We start from the raw sequence: 22,147 nt of genomic DNA, 5'->3' as shown, positions 1-22,147 counted from the left end.
CTTGGTAAGATAACCATCACCTCTGTAGTCTTGCTAGGCCACTAGGCAGTCGACGTGCACCCTTTGTCCAATGCCCTAGTTACTTTGGGGTGGGAGGCCTTGGGTTAAGTAAAAATCAAAGTGGTTGGTATAACCTTTCGGCTCAATTTTGGGCTTGAGAGGGGATGTTGAGCTAAAATACACTTTTCAGCTGATTAGCATTCTTAAACAGCCCTACAACACAATTAATTAATGAAAAACCCTAAAAAGGAAAGCTGTCCGAGAGAGTTTCAATGGTCCCCCAAAAACCCTAATTCTTTGGGACACCCTTCAACATCTATAAATAGACGCGCTGTCTCCATTCAACCTCATCGCAGGTTTCTCACCCTTGTGTGGAGATTTCAATCATCAATCTATCTCCATGTGGTTGTTCAGCCTTTGCAACTACCGCCACCTCTCCATCACTCCTTGCAATGCCTTGGTGCCTTCCTCCAAGCTATCGCCCACTATCTGGCACCATCTTCCTAGCTACGTTTAGCATCCACATGCCATCACCAACATCTCCGTCATCTCCTGGTGCCTGTGTTTGACCCACATCAGCCAGGCGTCATTCTCCACACCCTCCAGCTACTTGCATTTGGGCTCCCTCTACCTGCCAACAATGTGGTTGCTCCCCTTTCCATCAAGCAACATCCTTCAACTTGCGTTTGCACCCTTCTAGAGCCATCTAGCATCATCTCTCTCTTCTCCAACTGTCCCCTTAGTCTCCTCAGCCTCTTAGCATCAACCTTTTGCATATTCCTCACTCCAGACTCTGACTAGTGGTCATAGACTTGGGATTTGTCTCCAGTGGACGTCACTATCCAACACTTTGCTATGCCCTTGTCTATCTGTACACTCTTACATTCATTAACAGTATTCATTCACTTAAAAGTGTGTTCTTCTCTCCCTTCTTCTGTTTGTGTTTGAGTTTCTATGTTTAAGTTTTGAGTTTTGTGTTTAGGGTTTGAGTTTTGCTTTCTGTGTCTGCGTCTGTCTCTTTATGTTTCTGTCATGGTCATACACTCTGTATTTCCTCAATACAAACCCTAGCAATTTTTTCACACTTATAGCAACAGATACATGTGACACTTGCAATCAGCGTGCTCGTGGGCAAGAAGTTCAAATAGGTGGACACAAGGGCATGGTCATTCGGTGCCCTCCAACATCAACAAGGGGTGGTTCAAGTGGATTGTAGATATATGTAAGGCAAGGCTCTAGTAACTCGCACCCTATGTCTCATAATGACATCCCCCTTGCCTACACTGCCGCCACCTAGGAAGCCATCATTTTGATGATGATAGTAACCTCATCAATGAGGATGAGTATGAGTGTCTCATCATCCAATGTCAAAAAGTCATCTTTAGACTCTCTTGATGAGCACTCAAATGGTTCTGATGATGATGATGATGATGATAGTGATACTTCATCATAGATTCATAGGTCTCTCTCTCTTTTGTATCTACTATCATTGTATCCACATGCATGATGCCACTATGATATACTAGACTATAGTTGTATGGCATGTTTTGTGCAACCTATGCAACTGCGATGGTTATCCTCATGTATTCATTTTATTTTGTAATGAAATGACTATTTCACTTTGTGTATTCTATCATTTAATGATTTATGTTTTTTTTTAATCATGTTAAATTTTTTTATGTACTAATATCATACCGTACCTTATAAAATCATAAGGTTCCATTTAGTATTGTATTTTATCATACTGTACCATATCGTACCTTTCATACCTAACAACTATGTTTTAGCTACCACACAAAAGCCTACAAACAATTAGCACCTTTGACACTGTCACTTTGGACACCTTGGGTATGACTCACTCTATGAGTTGTCATGTCATCATATGGTTGAGAGCCTTCCACACCTAAAACTATCCAAAGATATGTATCTCCCTAGCTTGTCAGCTTGGGAAGCAACACCACACCCTATCCTCAACAAACCACATGTAGAGCTGAGGTGCCTCTTAGATTGATCAATGTTGATCCTTGTGGATCGACATTCACTACATAATTGTCAGGTACGATACAGTATGGTACGATAAAATACAATACTTATGATTTTACAAGGTACGGTACAATATTAGTAGAAAAAACATCAATTTAATTTTTCTAAATTTTATAAATCATTAAATGATAGAAAACGTCTAAAGTGAAAATAGTCATTTCATTACAAAATAAGATAAATACATGAGAGTGGCCCTCGCAATCACATGCACTATACGCAACATGCAATATAGCTAGAGTCCAGTATATGTATGAAAGATAAATCATAGTAAAATCTGGATAAAATGACAGTAGATATAAAAGAGAGAGAGGCTTATGAATCTATGATGAGACATCACAATCATCATCATCATCATAACCATCAAAGTACTCATCAAGAGAGTCTAAAGATGACTCCTTGGCATCGAATGATGAGACACTCTCATACTTATCCTCATTGATGAGCACAACAACATGAAACAAAAAACGGGAACAAGAAATGGGAATAGGGAATGCCATGATTTGCCATTCCATGTGGTTATATAGTCACATGGAATAGGCATGGAATAGGGAATAGGGACAAGGAACCGAGACAAGAGACCCAAAACTAGCCATTCCATGTTGCTATACTGATGAGATTACCATCATCATCAAATGACGGCTCCCTAGGCGCCGACTATGTAGGCAAGGGGAATGTCATCATGAGGCATGCAATGGAAGCTACTAGAGCCCCACCTCACATATGTCTATAACCAACTCGAACCACCGCTCCTCAATGTTAGAGGGTGCCGGATGGCCATGCCTCTACTGCCATCTACTCAAGCTCCTCGCCCACGAGCACGCTAACTACAAGTGTCATGAGTATCTCTAGCTATAAGCTCTCTATAGAGCTCTGCAAAGACAATCTCCTCCTCATCCACCTCTTGATGTACACTTAAAAGAGTATTGCTCGTCAACTTGAATGTATCAACATCCACCTATAAAATACACATAAGATTGTAAATGCTAAAGCCTAACTTATAATGTATAAACTTTAAAGTTTAAAACAACAAATTTTAAATTTTATGATTAAGTGTTTACTTGCTTTGGACTACCCATGCTCATCATAGCCCTCGTCATGCATAAGTTAGTGCGGCAATAGACTAGCTCCTCTAATTGTTGTGTGCCACGTCATCATTGCTGCCTGCATTTGCAGATTTCCAATATCAAACTGCTCATCGGTCATCACAAATCTGGCATCCACTACTGCATTTGCTGCTGCTAAACCCTCACAAAGGCTGCCTTGCTGCATTTTGGGATCTGTCAGAGTATGACACACATTGCAACTCATACTCTGTGCCCCAGTCCTGGAGACACGGGAGTTCGAGGATCGATATTCTTCTCTGCATAGTGTGTTTGTTGCATTAAGCATTGCATTCTATTTAATATTCATTATGTTCATTGTCTTGCATTACCCTAACCCTAACTATATTCTTTATCAGTATGCGTATTTGTCATAAGACTGTTTTTGTGTTTTCTGTGGCAGAGCATTTCTTTACATGAGGGACTGCTCTAGAGTGTGAGATGCTCGCTTTAACAGCAGCAGTAGCACAAAATACAGATACAGTTTACAAAGTCACTGCAAGTCGATCCAAGTATGCCCTATGGTTTGACCATCTGGACTGGCTCGAAATGTAGGTGAGAGCCTCCTAAATAGCCAGTAAATCAAAATGCAGATGTAGCTGAGGTAGCAGCTGCAGTAGCTAATGATGACAGCCTCCAAGATGATGGCAGATCCTGAAAAAGCAGGTGGGCAACTGCTCTCTGACTGGGCAGCAGCTGGGCGGCAGCTAGCAGACATGAGTGGCAAGTCCGACCGAGTGGGCATCAGCTCCAAGCAGCTACAAGGTTAGCAGCATTGAACAACACCAGAGGAAAGAAGAGGAACACTACTTGGTGAAGAGGGGGAGTGACTATGGGAATGATCCGAAACTGAGAGTTGTCACAAAGTGATTGAGAGTAGCAATAGGGATGCCCACAGCACGCCCTTTTGTAGGGGATTTTGGTGCATTTGGCCTATAGTGCAAATCAAAGCCTTTTGATCACAATAAAGCTTTTTGGATCTGAATCAAGGAGCAATAATTGGTCATTAATGCATGTAAATTAATATTTAACATCAGCCTTAATTTTGATTGCTCAAAAGCTTATCAGAGAAGGCCACTTCAAGGTCAAACTCTAAATATCAATGTCACTATGCTTATAATTGATCTTTTGAGTGTTCCAACTGAAGCTAGAAAGGCATCTGAGGTAATGTCTTCTGCAAAACCGTCATAGAGAGGTCAATGTGCCTTAATAATAAAGTGGGACCATCCAGACATCTGCACTAACATGCCATGTGCTTATGTATATCTAGTGATCAAACTGCTGTGGAAAAAAACACTGCAAGCCCCAGTTGTGTGTAGGCGCATGCCTCAAAAGGATCCAGAAATATATACAATTTCTCAAATATCTACTACCCTAAAAAAGCATTTGGTTCTTACGATATAGAGAGTATGAAACTTTACATCTTGAGTAACTTCAAACATTGTGTACATCAATCCACAGACCTTCAAAATGGTGTCATTCACACAGAACCATGTCATAACTGTCCCTGATTTGTCCATGTAATGGTTGGAGCTTGGCTCTCGGAAAGTTCACTTTACTAATACTAACCCCCGAAGTGGCCCACCACAACCTTGTGCATCCTGCTCTTACAGGAACATTCCCACGCAAAACTACTACTACTTATAGCAAGATCATATATGCAGTGGCCCAGCATCTTGTCCTATAACTAGGGCACATGAATCTTGCCCAGACCAATGTTTGGAAGGAGATAGCCCTGTCCCTTTGCCTGCCCCCCCCACATCCAGAATGTTGAAGGTTACATTCATTAGCCTTTTTCAGAAGGAAATTAAAACGGATGTCTTAATCCACCATTCAATGCTAGCAACCAGACAGACAAATGATCAGTCAGTTCTATCTGATCAGCTTCCTTTTTTCAGTACTGATACTTGCTAGCATCTAACAAAGTAAAGAGCTAAAATAACTGGAAAAAATGCCAACAAATAAATGCAATCAACAAGCAAAGTATGTCCCTATGAGATGATAATCTTTGAAAGGCTGAGTTTTGAGTTATAATATGTTAGCCTCCTAGCATTATTTTCTTTCTGCTGCTAGCTGCCTGAATCACTTATTCTATAAATGATCTGGTACAAGAAGATTGCCATATAAATTCTTAAAATACCGGAAGTTTAGACAACACAAAAAGAAGACGAATCGTCTATGAAAAGATAAGCTAACCTTCAATGCTGACACCACCCGGGCAGCCGCATGACTCAGTAATCCACCACCTACAGCTGGCATTAACGAAAGTTCCCGTACAGCTCCCTCCATCGTCTTAAACTGCAGAACATGCAGCACTCACTCACATACACACACACACACTCTCTCTCTCTCTCTCTCTCTCTCTCTCTCTCTCTCTCTCTCTCTCTTCATAAAAGGTAATACTCTCTCTCTCTCTCTCTCTCTCTCTCTCTCTCTCTCTCTCTCTCTCTATGTCTCTATATATATATAAACCACAAACACAAGCCACATGACCAAGGCAAAATTAAAAATGAAGGCATTCCAAGTATGCCAAATATGCCACAGAGCTGTCCAACTAAGGAAATAGAAAAGGCAAAAATGATCTGATTGCAACGAGGACATAGAAGGAATACTTCCAATAATCCATGAACGAGCTTATATCTGTTGCTGAGTCATTAAGGACCACACACAGGAAACAAAACTCCAAATCTGCAACAGGGCAAGAGACAAAGAGATGAAGCAATGTCTCATCGCATGTTGTGCAAAATACACAACAACTACGGGAGATCTTGTGAGCACATAACACATCCCTAGTTGGAAGACCCCCAAAAAGCAACCTCCATATGAAAACTTTACCCTAATAAGGAATCTTAGACTACCAAAGTTGGAGAAATCTTTCCTGGCACTTCTTTTTGCTGTCCCAAATATACCATATTTTATTGGCCTTTCTAGTAACCCGTCTCTTGACCTTGACCATCTGATGATAGATCTAATTAGCTGACCTGTTCTCAAAATCATCAAGTAGCACAAACATCCAATCCCGCCAAGGAGACGAGGGCTATAAAGCAGGCAATGGAGAGTACCTCAGAAGTTGCTCCTATAAGGACAACCAAATGTCATGATAGCCACAAGGCACCTGAAAGTACTGACAAATGCACTGGAAAGAATAAAGACGAGGTTGCGCAAGAATGACACCATCATGGAATGTCTACAACCCCAAGTGAGCCATCCTATTAAACTTATCTCGCTGCATGCAGCAAATTCTCCTCTTTACAAAGATCAGGAGGGTGACAAGCTGCGAAACGCAAAATCTCTTGCCAAGATGCAATCAAATAAGAAAGGAAAAAAGACTCGAAGACCTTAATACGCCTCGTGGAATTCAACACATGCCACCAAGAAACTTGAATAACCGTGTGACCATGCGAGATATGAATCTTTTCAATGAAAAATTGTGCAATATCTATCCAAGGATGACTCTTCACACATAAAGCCTGCAAAAGTATCTCAAAGCAACCATATGGAAATTAGCATCCAATAAAGCAGCTCCCCCCATCCTTTTAGGAGTAGTCACATACTACCAAGAAATCCACACCTGGCCCAAACGATTCCCTTTCTTTTTCCACAATATGAAGCAAATAGGATAAACCAATTCCAAAAGAGACTTCTTAGTCCAAGGAAGTAAAGGCAGAAAAAAACGAGACCATATTGATCATGGTACATCGAGCAACTTTTAAGTCTTACATGAAGAGGCCAAAACCTTGAGATTTCTAGTACATAAACCAATCATGTATACGCGATGACATCCAATCAAGTAAGACATGAGGAGCCACATCCAATTGGATAACCCAAGTGTCGGGTAGTATCTCCTTTAGAAATCGCAGCACCTTGCCAACCCAAAGCTTGCAAGTCACTCTCCATACAAGAAATCAAAGTAGATTTCTGAGCATTAGTATGAAGCCCCCAAGCTAAAGCAAAGAGATTCCACATAACCATTGTTTGATTCACATTAGTCCAATCAGCCTTGAAAAACATAAAGGAATCATCAGTCAAAGATTGACCCAAAAGTTGTCACCACTAGGAAGAGACAAACCAATAATCTCACCTTGATTAGCCAACTTATCCAACAAAGAGAGCATTGGGTGAGTGACTAAGGCAAATAGCAAAGGACTTAGAGGGTAGCCTTGCCGAAGAGAACGAGACAAGGAAATTTCATCAGCGATCTCCCCATTAAATACAATACGTGCCACATCACCCTAACTAATGCTATCAACAAGAGAAGTCATGCGAGGACCAAAGCCATAGTAGACATCAACTACCGCAAGAAAGACCAACTAGCATAATCAAATGCCTTTTCAAGATCAAGTTGAAGCATAACAACCTGCTAGCCTAAGGCTTTGGCATAATCTTGAACATTCAAAATGTTATACATGATATTCCGTCCCTTAATGAAGCCACATTAACGTGGATGAACCAAGTGTGGAAATACTTTCTGCAATCAATTGGCAATGATTTTAGAAAAGATTTTATACAAAGAACCCATAACAGAAATGGGTCTCCATTGTTTCAAGAAAGTCAAAGAAGGAACCTTGGGCAACAACCAAATCGTTGCAATCTTCCAATCTGAAGGTATCAATCCAAGATTCAAGACTTGCTGACACAAGCGAGTTAATGGGTCCTTAAGCTGCTCAACATGGGCTGAAAACAGCTCATTAGGAAGCCCATCCCAATCAGGGCTTTTCCTACATGGTAAATGGGACATCACATCCTCCACTTTAGCCTCTAAGATATCAATATCCATCAAATCAAACCATTCAGACTTAACATGATTACTAACTAAATCACAAATGTATCGATGAGCGGAGAGAACAGCATTAAAAAGAATCTCTTGTGGACCCAACAAAGATTAATAATAGTCAATGTGCATTTGAATGATGGAGACAGATTCAATAACCATATCACCTTGCTCATGCAACAAACACAATATTTTCCAAAGTGTATTTTTTGTGTAAACGAGCAAAGAACTGATGAGATTGACAATTATTATCATGCAAAACTTCCACTTGCGCTAGCAATTTGTATTTAGCATATTCCTCCTCTTGAAGAGATTGAACTCTACATTTCAACCATTCAATGCATGTAACCAAGTCATCAGTAGTATCCCCTAACTGATACAAAGACGAATGACTCAATGCTCTCACGTCGCGTAAGCTACCCCTGCCCCTAACTATTCCGTCGCGCCACCCCTCGCTTGATCCATCGGGCCCGCCCCGCTTGTTCCCTTCCCCGTCGCCATCGCCAAAGACCCCCCATGCTTGCGGCCCGTTGCATAGCCAATGGTCCAGTGGCACCTGCCATGTCTGTCGCCCCTTGCCTGTGCCCCCACCTATGGACTGTTGTACCCACCCTACCCGTCCCCCCCCCCCCCCGCCTGCGACTCACTGACGCGCTTGCCTTGCCAACTCCCCCCCCCCCCCCCCGGTGGCGTGTTGTCCCCCCCAGGCAAAGCCTGCGCCAAACCCCCCTCCCCCAACCCCCCCGCTTCCTTTGCCCTACAACCCACGAACCCATCTCTTGCAAACCCACCACCCATGCTCCACCCCCTCCTCGCCACCGGCCTCCCCCCCCCCCCCCCCCCCAATTGCTCCCTTCCTCTACAGCAACTTTCCCCACACCAGTAGCAAAGCAGCATGATAGGTAGGTTCTCAACAAGGACGCACAATGGAAATCTCTGGTCAAACGCCGGTGCACTCTGCGAGTGCCCCCCAGTCAAACACCTTGTGCATCGTCCTCTCTGAGGAATAGCTCTTAGCCGTCCATGCCACACAATTGGAGTTGAAAAAAACAGCGATCTTTGGTCAAGTCGTAGAACACTCCCCATTGAGGGCCTAGCCTCGGGATTGGCTTCACTCCACACTACGCATTGGCACAACGCAAATTGCAGAGGCAGTCCTCATGGGCCAAGGGATCTTCATGGTTTGTCTCATCTCTGCGGACGCAGCTTGTAAGCTAGTGGATAGCTCACCCTATGCCTCCACGAAGGGGGTCATCTACATGGTTCCTTGGTATAGCAGCTTCACAGTGGAGACATTTGCACTCCATAACAGGTTTCTTAGACATCCAGTCACTTTACTTTTCCTCCGAGTGGCGGTAGGATACCACCAACTCTAGTGAAGGACTTTGGACGACGGCTCTTTGGCACAGTTCTTCCTACCTCCTTTGCAGATGTAGTAACAGTTGTAGGAGTCCCAAAGGTACAGGTGGTCATGAAATATACAAAGAGTATACCAAAGTTCCTGGAGATTAAGACAAGAGGTTACTTCTTTAGACATGAGGCCATTATGACTGGGCAACTAGGGCAGTGCCCGCAATGCCATGACTTTGGGCATCACGCTGTAGATTACATGCGCTTAGGAGCCAAGGCAGCTCCACCAACAAGCTCATAGGTGGACGCTGACGGTTTTACACAGGTCTAGCGACAATAGAGGGAGACGGCAAGGGGGGCTGCAGTCAAAGCCCCCCGGACATAGCCACAGCAGCAGGGAGCAGGAGGGCGAGCGACAGCCCCCCGGCAGAGCACCTCGCAACCCCCCTTGCCCGCCCCACCTAGCACGACCACAGTCCCCCACATCCACCACCCGCGCCACAAGCTACCTCACCCGAGATCCCATAGCCCTTGTACCCATTTCCCCCCCCCCCCCCCCCCTTTCCAAGGCCACCGGTCCCACCCCCAACACCCGCTAGGTACCTCCGACCACCCCACCATCCCTCGATCTTCCTCTTCCCCACTACCTCCCTTGCCGATCAACCCCCCTGATCTGCACCCGGTACAGGTAACCCCCCTGCCCATCCCCCCTCTTCCCACAGCAGGTAATGAGCCACGTACGCCTATGTTCTCCTCTCACCAGCAGCCTTGCTCTCCCCCTCCCCACACAGCCACCAACTCATCTGTCTCGGTCGCCCATCACACTTTCCCGAGACAAGCGAGGCTGTTACCACAAGAGTTTTTTCGCAGTGGTCTATGGTCCTACACCTGAGAGTTGCGGAGCGCAGAGAGTTCCCACTACCTCTCGAGGTGGGGATCTTCGTGGTACGTAAGTCAAGGAATGGCAAGGTCCATCTATTAGCACCACCGGATGAACCAAACTATGCCTTCTTCCTTCAAGCCTCTCACTTAGGGGACTAGACGATGACACAAATAGAGGAGGAGGTGAAGAGTCAGGTAGCGGATCACATCTCCCAGTGGATGGGAGAAGGAAAACTAGCATTGTTTTCACAACAGTGGCCAGGTTGCATGATGGACATTAACTGGTGGGTTGGTGCCGAGTAAAAGGCACTCGCTAAGATTATCGATAGGCGACTCCACCTTGTGCTTCTAAACATCGTCCATGACACACAAACACGTTTTGTCCAGGGTAGGAGCATCCTAGACAATGTCTTCATCTTCTTCAAGGCACTTAAGTGGGCCCAGCACAATGGTCGAGGGTTGGTGGTACTTCTCCTGGACTTCAAGAAAGCCTACAACAGGCCTAGAGGGCACCATGATGAGGTTGGGCTTCCCCCAACCATGGATCCACGGCGTCTCTCCACTTTACAGATCGGCTACCAACAGGATTCTCATAGGTGGTAGGAGGGGGGAGGAGTTTTGGCTGGAGAGATCGGTTCAGCAGGACTGTCCTCTGGCCGCATATATCTTCTACTCTTTGCAAAGGCGATGTCCTCCTTCCTCCAATCACGTGTGAGCGGGCTACGTGGCCTTCGACTTTCGGTGAGGGAGGAGATGGAGCTGTTAGATTCAGAGTATGCAAATGATACCGCACTATATATAGAGGATGGTGAGCGGATGCTGGAGAGAGTGAGACTCGCTCTAGAGATGTTTTGCACCACAACGGGAGCGAAAATCAACTGGAAAAAGTTGGTTGGTTTTCTTACGGACCCGGACTCTAGCACGGAATGGGAAGTCCACTTGGGATTCAAATGGGTGTACAAAGGGCAGACCCTCCAATACTTGGGGTTTCAGGTGGGACTCGACATCACTCCCGCCCACAAGTTCTTTCCCATACTCGACGCTATCAAGAGGAAGCTGACCTACTAGAGTACTGCCTGCCTTTCCTTAGCAAGCAAAACCTGATGGTCAACCAGGTCCTCCTAGCGATGGCATGGTACATCGCCTCGTGCCGGTATTTTTCCTCGTCTTGTGTAGCACAGCATCGCCACCTAGTGCGGAATTTTCTCTGACCTGGTTCAAACGGTTCTAGGGATTCTAGGGCCAAGGTGGCGTAGACGACCATCATCTGGCATCGGTCTGAGGGAGGGCTTGGGATCATAGACTTAGAGTTCCAGAGCCTAGCCTTGTTGGGCAAGCTAGTAGTCCATGGGCTCACACCACAAGGTCAGATCTGGAAGGTCCTATTGCAGGAGAGTCTCCAGAAGTGGAGGCCGAGGCTTGGTGATTGCAGGCCATCCTTTATATGGATCTTCACGATGGCTCAGATCATGCACCCCAGATCCTCCTTCCTCCGCAGCCTACTTCGTGTGTGGCAAGGCCTCCATAAGGCCCTAATTCAAAGCCCTCCAAGATGCCATGAGAAGATAGACCACCAACAAGTGGTCTAGAATCTCCAAGTTAGAGATAGGAACGGGATACAGATTGGTGAGCGTCCCCACATCCAACGGGTTCGCTAGGAGGCCGGTCTCACTCGCACTATCAAGACATGGCGGGAGGTGTACAAGATGGTGGACTAGGAGGTACTGCAGCAAGCATCAAGGTGTCAGAGAGAAGATGAGCTGAGGAGAAGGGAGATTGACACAGCGATACCTCAAGAGTGGCTTGACCCCCAGATCCAAGAGCCGGTAGAGCTTGGCAAGATATGGGCCGTTAGATTTTCATCGGCACGTATCCCCCTACAAGTGAAAAGCAGAGTGGGTGGGGCCTCCTACAAGACTTTCTTCACCGTGCAAGAGGGGGAACGTTTGGTCCTTGACAAAGGGGAACAGGATGAGGAGATCATTACCCTCCTTGGAGGAGGATTCGTGTAGTCGGTCTTTAGGAGAAGACCTGGCGACTGGACCCTTATGTGTTCTGAAAGGAGTTCTGAGAGTGGCGCCTCTGGATATGGAAGAGCAGGCTACTTGATGAGCTAGAGTGGAACCCTAAAGAGTGGCTATGGCCGGCCACTATAGTTGCTAAGAAGCCACTGAGGTACCTAGAGTATACAACCAGGATTGGCAGACATGTATTGATGTAGGACGACATGGATTGGTTGCCTTCATGTAGCAGATACTGGGCGGAGCACAGTACCACAAATGCCTTCCGTCGGACTTTCTGGCACAACCTATGGTGCAACTGGAGACCGAGGAGGGTATAGTTTTTCCTATGGCTTTTGGCACATGGAGGACTAGCAGTGGGGAGTTGGCTAGCACAGATGCAGCAGGATGGAGGGTGTAAACACTGCCCACAATAGCTTTTGGAAACTCCAAAGCACTGCCTTTGGTCATGCGAGGCAGCACAACTCATATGGAGAGGAGCATGCCGCATTTTCCGCCGTCTGGCACCCAACCTTGGATGCATCTCATTGGGAGCTTTCTGCTGGCAGGCAGTCAACCAGGGTTGTCACCTTCTGTATGAGGCCGGGATGCAAGACACAATCTTCATCATTGAGGCTGGGTCTTGCGCAGTGGTCGGCCTAGAAGCTTTACCCAACCGCCAGGTATTGAAGCCCATAGCAGACCACTCTGAGGTATGGGAGATTGTAGGGAGTTTTACTAGATGGAACATTTGGAAGACACGCTGTCAGGAGGTTTTTGGCAAGGAGAGCCTTTCAATACATGTAAATTTGACTAAGCTTCGGACTTCTATCATCCACTCCCTCCACGGCCGATGGGAATAGATGCAGGGCGAGTCTTGAGCTCGTCAAGAGCTCCGTTTTCACTTCTTGCGCACCTAGGGCAACCAAGACTTGTTTTTCATAATGCAAGCAAGTGGCCCCAGAAGGCGATACCCCCCCCCTCCTCCATGGCTCCTTGCCCCCATCCCCCCTAGACCACCTTGAAAGGCTTGTATAGTTGATATATCTATGGCTCTGCATTAGCTCCAACTAGTCTATTGAGCATGAGCACTTCCTTGTATTCAGGTTTTTTTTTAAGTAATATAATAAGCCACACTTTATTTGCCAACAAAAAAAAAAAAAAAAAACGATACAAAGACAACGAGTGAGCCAACAAAGTTTGTGAATGCTGCAATTCAGCTCAAAAAGAATAAGCATGTTGAATACCATACTGTCGGGACAACACACATGCATTATCCTTAAAAACAGCCCATGCTTCCATACCCCCAAATAGAACCCTCGAGCTAAAAGAAGCAATCAATTGCTGGATACACACCAAAAACAGCTTTTGTAACAGAAAAAATTGATTGAAATATTGCCACGTGACCATTATCCAAAAACCACTAAGGATAGTCACCGAAACCAACCTTTCTTCTTAGATAGGGTGGTAAATAACCTAATTAAGCACTATTTCCACCAAGCATAAAATTCAAATAAACCAAAAATGTAAATGTTACCACTTAATCCTAGACATTGAACACCCAATCAACCCTAAAATTGGCGCCCTTGCAATATTTCTTTAACTTGTATTGCTAAAGGTTGAAGTACACTGAGGTCCAACTTGATCTCCTTCAATCTTCAATACATATTGTTGCCCATAGCAACCAGCAAGCCTTCAAACCAATCTACCCCTTGGTTTGCTTAGGGATTGGCCTTCAATCTGCTCCTTAGATGACAAATCCTACCCAAACTTAAATTTTTGGTAGGTTGGCCTCTTGAAATTCTCTAAAATCCCCATATTTCAGTTGCCAAATTTCAAGTACTAGGCTCCACTAGATGTCAAGATATACTAGAGTTTGCACTGAGGAAACACAGCATAGACAAGCAAAACTCAAACCCTAAATGCAAAATGCAAAAATCCAAAAGTCAAACATAGAGAGAATAAACTTTTAGGTAAATGAATGTAAAAGTGTACACAATGCCCAAGGGCAAAGCAATGTAGTGTCGGAGAGCGACGTCCACCAAAGACAGATCCCAAGTGCTGTAGCCACCAATCAAAGATGAGAGACTAAACACAGCATAGACAAACAAAACTCAAACCCTAAATGGAAAATGCAAAAATTCAAAACTCAAACCTAGAGAGAATAAACTTTGAAGTAAATGAATGGTATAAATGAATGTAAAAGTGTACATAATGCCCAAGGGCAGAGCAATGTAGTGTCGGAGAGCGACGTCCACCGGAGACAAATCCCAAGTGTTGTAGCCACCAATCAAAGATGAAAAACTGTTCAATAATGAAGGGCAGCAGGCTAGTCACCAAAACAGGACAGTTGGAGGCAGAAATCTACTAAACGCAACAGTCTACCACCAGAGAAGGCTGAAAACTAGTCACTAGAGAGGCAGAGAAGTGTTAGTCCGTCTATTTATAGATGTTGAAGGGTGCCCCAAAAAATTAGGGTTTTGGGGAACCATTGAAACTCTCTCAAATTGTGCACCAAATTTGTGTTTTTCATTAAATAAGCATGTTTTGGGGCTGTTTAAAAATACTAATCAGCTCTAAAGCATATTTTAGCTCAACACCAAGGTGGCTAGTAAACCCTACTTTCTATTGTACATTAGGGTTCAGCAGCAAAAATTATTTGATAGTATTCTCTTGGGATTGAATTTGGCTGAGATCTCTTGAGGAAAGCTGTGAATTAGCTAAGAGAATGGAAAGGAAGTTGGAGAGAGACAAATTTCAGAGTTTCATCATCAAAATTGGCTGAAATTTGACGCTGCCCTGCTATGAATGACTGATTTGTTGCAGCCCACCATCAACAAGAGCCCCACATGCAGTCACCTACCCTTGTGGGCCCCAAACTTGCTATCACCTACCTCTAGACAGCCTACAAGGGCTGTCGCCTACCACCAATGGCCTCCTGACCAACTCGGGGCAGCTCTTTGACAATCTCCAATGGCTGGGCTAATCACCAATGGCTAGAAAATTGCAACAGCAGCTCTCTCTCTTCCTCTCCCAATGTCCACCATGCTAGAATGAGGCTCCAACAGCCCCATATAGCCTTTCCCTCACTTGCATGGGAAGGTTTTGCCAAGTGGAAGCCTTCTAATTGCATTTTTCAACCCAATTAAATTAATTTTCAGAATATTAGTTCTAAGAATTAATTTAATTATTAATTCTTGCTCAGAGAATTAACTTTACCAAACAACAATTAAATTGGCTTGGCCAATTTCTCACACAAGTATTCTTGAGCATTTATTAGGACTTGAACTAGCATTAATTAATTAATTAAAATGTCACCACTAATGGCTAATGAAATGATCTTGACCAAAACCTATAACCAAGTATCACCTAGTACCTGTCAAGTACAACTTATTACACCTTTTGCCTTAAACACCCACTGACATCTTGGGTCCTTGGCCCGTCATTGTGAAAAACCTAGCTTGCACATCACACATGCTTCTCATATTTGCGCATTTGATTAAAAATTGAATCACATGCTAAGCAAAGCATCAAAATTTCACGTCCTCATGAGAGTCAACCAAAGTTGCACATTGGAAAGAGAAACAAAAAATACTCCACAATATGGAGTAATCTCAACAAAATCCAAGGTAGCCAAACAAAAAAGCATGGAAGCAATCGAGATATTTGTAAAATCTAATACCAAGATATTGAAAACATGAAAGTCGTGGATGTTCTATGTGATGAGGGAATGAAAGAAATCTAGAACACGTCACAGAAGCATTGAAAATGGAGGATAGGATGAGAGGCATGCATATTTCACATCATGAAAGGCGAACATTCAAGCATGCATTCAAGAGAGGGACAAAGTAACTAAAGAATCAAGGCATGCCCATATTTTCCTAGATTTTCAGCAATATCATGGACTACCCATCAATGCCCTTGTCCATTGGTATGGACAAGTGTCACTTAGGATAGTTCAGGCAATTAGTATACCCAGCAGGTCTAGGGTTTCTTAGGATACTTACATGCATTTAGTCCTAGGGTTTTCTCTTCGAATACACTTTGTGCGCTCTAGCATGTCATTATGAGATCTACATTATTAGAAGAGTATTGATTGTTGTCATTGTGTTAAGCATTCTATTATTTTTGCTCACACCTAGGCCAACAATCGTACTAGAGCTGGCTTCACCAAGTCCAACCTCAATATTGTACAAGCTCTCGAACATCAGCAGCACTCCAAATCGTACATCAGCAGGACCACCAATTGCAGCGGTTAACCCTCCACCATTTGCAACTAGCCATCGCAGTAGCACCACTCAGCCTGCTGTAGTCTGTACAATACCATCCAAACCACGAAAAGTCTGCCACCTTCTCCTACAAGCTCCACCAGTGGTCCACAGGTGGTCCTCAGACTGAAGAATCACCACCACCTGATCAGCTGCTGCTGCTGCCATTGCCTGTTGACTCCCTCTCCAGTCCAGCGGAGTGCTGCTGCCACCTTCCAGCCTGCCCCACCACCTTGGTCTAAAACCTTGGGGCTTTTGCGAAATGTGCAGATGGTCTGAAATTTGGGGATTCCCATCAACATTGACAACAAATTGGATAGTTCTGAAAATTTGACAAAATTGTCTTACTCAGCTCCTGGATTGCCTAATTCAACAGTCCTCACAATTTTTCACCCTCAGCCTGCAAGATTTTGGGGCTTTTGCTTCCATTATCTTAGATTGCCTTTCAAGCTTTGAGGATTTTCAGCTATTTAAGCAGTTTTAGGCATACTTCTGGACCTAATACTCGGGCATGTAAAAAGGAGGGAGTTGAGTGTTGTTGCATGGAATACGCACAGGAGTTCGCGAAAGTCACTCGTTGTCGCAGGGACGCTATTTGAGATGGAAGCACAATTCCAAAATCACATTTTTCTTTAGAAATGAGGGGATGCACTAAAAAATACATCCCCTCTAATCGTGAAATCTTTAGTTATTTAACTTCTTAAGCTTAATGAGTCAAATAACTAATTCAGTCCTTTTTTTATTTGCACTACTGGTTTGGAGCAAAATTGTGCCACTGGGGTCTTCTTTCCAGCTATTCAAGTCAAGTATCTGTTGCTACTATTCGATTGAGAAGATTTTCAGCATTCAGCCACTTCACCTTCGAACATTTGAACACTAAGTAACATACATTAAATTGTACCTTTTAACTTCTGCAGACTTTCTCTCTATCTCTCTCTCTTCCAATTAAGAACAAGAAAGGCATTGTGCGCCTTGCGACCCAGCATTCTTGGAGGCAGCAAGTTTCATAGTCATGATTGGCCATCCCCGTGCTTCAGGCTGATTATATTCTCTCTCTTCATCTATTGGCATCATTATTTGCTGATCAGTTATCATGGCCAGCCATATGATGATCTATTTGGCATGCTTGAGGCCAAGGACAAGCCCAGCAGCTCTAACTATCCTCTTCTAGGCTTGAATGATGAGGCATGTCTTTGTTGCAAAGAATCTATGAAATATTGTCTCCATCATTGCACTAAGGCACCCGTTACACAGACTGCACCATCCACTTCCAACTCTGCATCAAGAAGCAGAAGTCATGATGCCAAACAATCTTTTTCTACTGCCGCTTCTCCCACTCAAGATCAGGCCTGTTGGGATGGTCATGACACCCAAGCTCATGCATTTCTTGGTGGCTTTGATGCACACAGAAGATGATACTCTCTAGCACCCTTAGCCACTCCCACAAGAGTCAACAGTGGTTGGACATCTCTGATCCTTGAGCTCTTTCTTATGTTTTAAATGAAACTTTAGAACAATTTTACACTGGCTTGCCCTACTTTAGATTGTCCACCCTTGAAGGGCCACCCTTGAAGGGTAGCTGGTCACCATGCTGAACCCTTGATTTTTCTTTCAATAATTAATTATTGAAAGTCTGACACAGGCTGCTGCAGGAGTTTCACACCTATTGTTTGACAATCTGCTCACTGCCTGTGTGATGATACCTACTATCTGATTATCTGCCCACCGCCTGTGTGATGCATGCTTTTATTGAATTATACTCCAATCATACTTTCATACTCATACACACATGACGTATGGAAAGATAGAAGAAAAACTAAGATAGAAATGGTTTGATATAGAATATATCCTTTTTGCCATTTTGATTAATTCAGTTGTCAAAGCCAGGCAAGCAAATTTTTATGTAGGCTTTGCCTAAACCAGTAGCAAGTCATGCACACACCAAATCAAGTTGCTTGTGCTCGGTCTTTGTTATAAAAGTACAGTAAATCACAAGACCATGTGATTTAAGAACCAGAAGATCTGTAACACTTTGAAAGGTTTAAAAGACTGCACTTCCATACAAACTGCCTCCTCATTCGTGTGTGACACAGCGTGTGACATAGACAACATCAGATTGATAGTCTAGTGCATGATGTTCCTCAAAACAACCTCCATTCAGAATCAGTCAGAGTGACATAGGATCTAAACCAAAGCTACCTGGCATTGTGCATCTTAAACAAAGCAACAAGAAAATTCGCCAGAGATCATTATCAAGAAGCTCCTAGCCAGTTTTGTTTGTTCTTCACTTAACAATGCCAAACGAATACTTTACGACTAGACTTTTTAATGGCAAAATCGATTCCTTGATCAGGGCTTCTTTAAAGATTGCCATAAAAATAGCCTTAACCATGTGCATCCAGATAATTTTTGTGCACCTATCCCCAGATGACCAATTCACATACAAGTAAAAAACTAGCACATGCATTTGAGTTAATGGCACCACTATATTAAGCTTTGGCATCGATCAAACATATTACATTGAACTGAAGAGTTATAAGGCATCTAATTATCCTCTAAAGATTATCATACACATGTGCACAAAGGGACGCGCACAACAGCTGCCTGGCTAACTAAATTCTGTCTGCCCCAAATTAGCTTCATGCTGAATTAAAACCACCTGATGATTCATGTTGCAATTCACAGCCTTGCTTCTTTCATCCAGTTGACATTAAATCTCAAGACGATAGATTCCAATTTATCAGAAGTGTGCAAACAAATGTCAATCAAACCTGCCTTTTGATGCAATTGGGCAGGAGTGTCAGTTCCTCTTTGGAGAACATCCTTTGGAAGAGAATGTATAGCAGCATCAAGAAGTGGATCTGAATTTGAACCTTCAGTTGCAGAAAGAAGTAAGACAATCCCTTTGTCCACCGGAGCCCCTCTCTTCATTGCATCCTCCATTGCAAATGTCCCCTTTTTTAAAATGAACCATATGAGAGAGATAACACAAGCATGTGCAGCCTACTAAAGGGTTCTCATTCAGATTAAGCTTCCATTATTCTTTCATGTACCACCAGCTGTGTTACAGTAACAAGAAAGGTAAATACCACAGCTAGTTTATGCACTGTATGACTTTGGCGAGCTTCTTCAGATCTAGTGTAGAAAGCCGTATGCAGAGCCTCGAGCTGCATGTATTAACCCACTGTCAATAAAAGTTCCACTGAACAGTTACATATAATACAAGAAACAATAAAATACAATGACCTAATTCAATCTCCTTGGCAAAACCTTACTTGTAAGTTGACATCTTTAGTGTCCTTCAGGTATGATGCTTTTTCCTGTGCAACAGCTGCTGCTACTTGCGCCTTTCTGAGAAGTTCTGCTTTCTTCAACTCCGAACTCTTTTCCTCCTCCTGGTTAAATTCTAGCCTCAACATACTTCAGAAAAAAGTGAAAAACTGAAATCTGTTTATCATTTGAAATGGTAGATACCTTCTGCTTCAGCAGTTCTTCAAGCCTTTCGTCAGCCTTCTCCTGCTGCAGCTTCAGGGCAACTAATGCTTCCTCTTTGTCCCTTTCGATTTCCTAAGGTATGTAACAGAATATGAAAATAAGCTGTAGACATACTGATGAAAGAAAAAAGAAGTTATCTTAAGAGACCATTAAATTTTTTCCTCCCAAAGCAGTGAGCACATCATTGTCAAGATTTTGAATGCATTTTCATGCAAACGATTATGATATGGCATCTAATAGGTCTGCTGGGTATGGACAAACTGAAAGGAACGACTAACAATAATATGTGAGATGAAAGTATAACTAATAGGGCCTAATAACTGATAGGGCCTAAATACATAGGCTAAGGTATGTACCTACCCTTCGACCCTTCTTTAACGCTAAGTGGTGTAAAAGGTGTTCACACCTAAACACACAATTTTACATGCAATAATGTATGTCTACACACAAGGATAAATAAAACTAACAAACCCCCCATGACCAATCTATGACACGAAAGACAAAAAGAAAATTGAAAGGTCTTACCTCAAAGAGGGAATGTCTAATCCCATACAATGATTCTAGAGAGGAGATACATAAATGAGAGAGATGCAACATGAGAATGGTCATGACATTGCCTACTAAGAAGCTCAAGGGTCCAAAGTAAAGCATGGTTCAAAGGTGCATGTGTGTAACTCAGAGGCCCAAAGTAAAGCATGGTTCAAAGATGCATGTGCACAGCTCAAAGGCTGAAAATCTTGGTTTTCTTGTACAAAGAAACGAGGACCATGTTTACAAGTTGCGGAAGGCCCTCTATGGCCTAAAGCAAGCTCCTAGGACTTGGTACACAATGATTGATCAATCCAACTTACAAAGTGGCTTCCATTGATTAGATCATGGCCCCAACCTTTATTACAAGTGTCACAACTCTATAGAAACAGAATTTGTATCCTTTTTCATTAATTTGTCTATATAATGATTTATTAAATTTATTTCCTTTGCACTAATTAGATATAAAGAAAAGTGCATTGGAGCTGGCCACTGATGAGTGGTCACAGGTTATGGTGGACCCACGAGGTGGGTTAGAGAAAAGATAGTTCACACTCCCACCTATATGGCCCGATTGGGCGCCTGTGATCAAAACTCACGCATATCAGGGTTAGACTCGCACACAGAAAGGATTGATGCCTTGAAGTGTGGGCTAGATCCACCAGAACAGACAGTTACAATCAACAAGATGGCATGATCATGAAATGCTTGTATAATGTGCATGTGTGGACTGAAAGCTTGAAATGCACATTTCTTTGCATAGGAAAGTCACATGAAGATTCTGATACCGTTTTTGCGATGTACACGGAAAAAGCTTTCATATGACACCCATATTGGGGGGGTCCCTAAATTTTAGGAGATCCCTAAATTTTAGGAGCCTCGAATTAGCCTAAAAATGCTAGCCCTAAAAAATAGGGATGTCATTCTAAAAATAGTAAGTTCTGTACTCTGACTGTGCTTACTAAATTTGGTTGTTTCTATTCTTGACAGTATTCAACCCAAAAAGGAAGGCCATAGAGAAGAGACAAGTGTAAAGACACTTGTCACACAAGTTTTCAAGTGTCCCACCACTTGTCACATCTCATGACATGTGGCTGGACACTTGTCTTGTGCTACTCCACTTTCCCCTTTTGTACTAGCTCTTCCCTCTCCTATAAATAAGAGCTCGTTTTTCTTCATTCAGCATCATTTTTCTTTGCTGTAAACTCATATACAGCACCCACAGATAGCCAGAAACTGGCCCCATCCATCCCCATCATCATCCCCCACTTCTCCATTATCAAATTCCTCCATATTCCTTCTTCTATCACTGCTGTTTTACAGGACAGCAAGCTTGTAAATTCATTACAGCACCTCCTTCTCAAGCTCTTTCTTCCATTTTAGCAACAAGAAGCAAGCCCTATCCATGTACTACTGTTCAACGATGGAGAAAGGCTGATTTCCCCTCTTTCTTCTCTCATAGTGTAAAGAAATCAGTTCTTATCATTGCATAATAGATAATGCATGTGTGTTTGTACATCTTTGCATGATCTTGTGAGAGTGAGAATTACTTTTCCTCACTTTCGGGTTGATTGTAACTGAGCTCTTCCCTAAGGGACTTGGGTTGAGCAGAAATACATTCCTTCGAGGGGGGTTGCCCATCTTTAACCCTCAATCTTGTCTCCATTACTTTTACATTTTCATGGCTGTAATTTTGTGAGTAATTTTCAT

The 22,147-nt window shown here is 43.4% G+C and overlaps 1 protein-coding gene across 3 annotated transcripts in view; it reads right to left on the bottom strand.

The window, feature by feature from the left end:
- Window positions 1–22,147, bottom strand: part of LOC148018524 (MICOS complex subunit) — a 95,874-nt gene that overhangs the window by 22,334 nt on the left and 51,393 nt on the right. The window contains exons 6-11 of one of the 3 annotated variants that reach the window (XM_087661253.1): window positions 19,889–19,981; window positions 19,690–19,809; window positions 19,504–19,581; window positions 19,190–19,369; window positions 5,340–5,441; window positions 4,503–4,890 (exon numbers count right to left, since the gene is read on the bottom strand). In XM_087661253.1, coding sequence (XP_087517379.1) covers window positions 4,831–4,890; window positions 5,340–5,441; window positions 19,190–19,369; window positions 19,504–19,581; window positions 19,690–19,809; window positions 19,889–19,981 — 633 coding nt within the window. In that variant the 3' untranslated portion in view covers window positions 4,503–4,830. Of the gene's footprint in view, window positions 1–4,502; window positions 4,891–5,339; window positions 5,442–19,185; window positions 19,370–19,503; window positions 19,582–19,689; window positions 19,810–19,888; window positions 19,982–22,147 lie in introns of those variants that run through there. The other 2 variants (XM_087661252.1, XM_087661254.1) reach the window with 2 other exon arrangements.

This window comes from Lygodium microphyllum, chromosome 21 (assembly GCF_053477565.2).
Source record: "Lygodium microphyllum isolate KBCC chromosome 21, Lygodium_microphyllum_v1.1.10, whole genome shotgun sequence".
Taxonomy (NCBI): Eukaryota; Viridiplantae; Streptophyta; class Polypodiopsida; order Schizaeales; family Lygodiaceae; genus Lygodium; species Lygodium microphyllum.
This window is presented reverse-complemented; position numbering and strand designations above follow the sequence as displayed.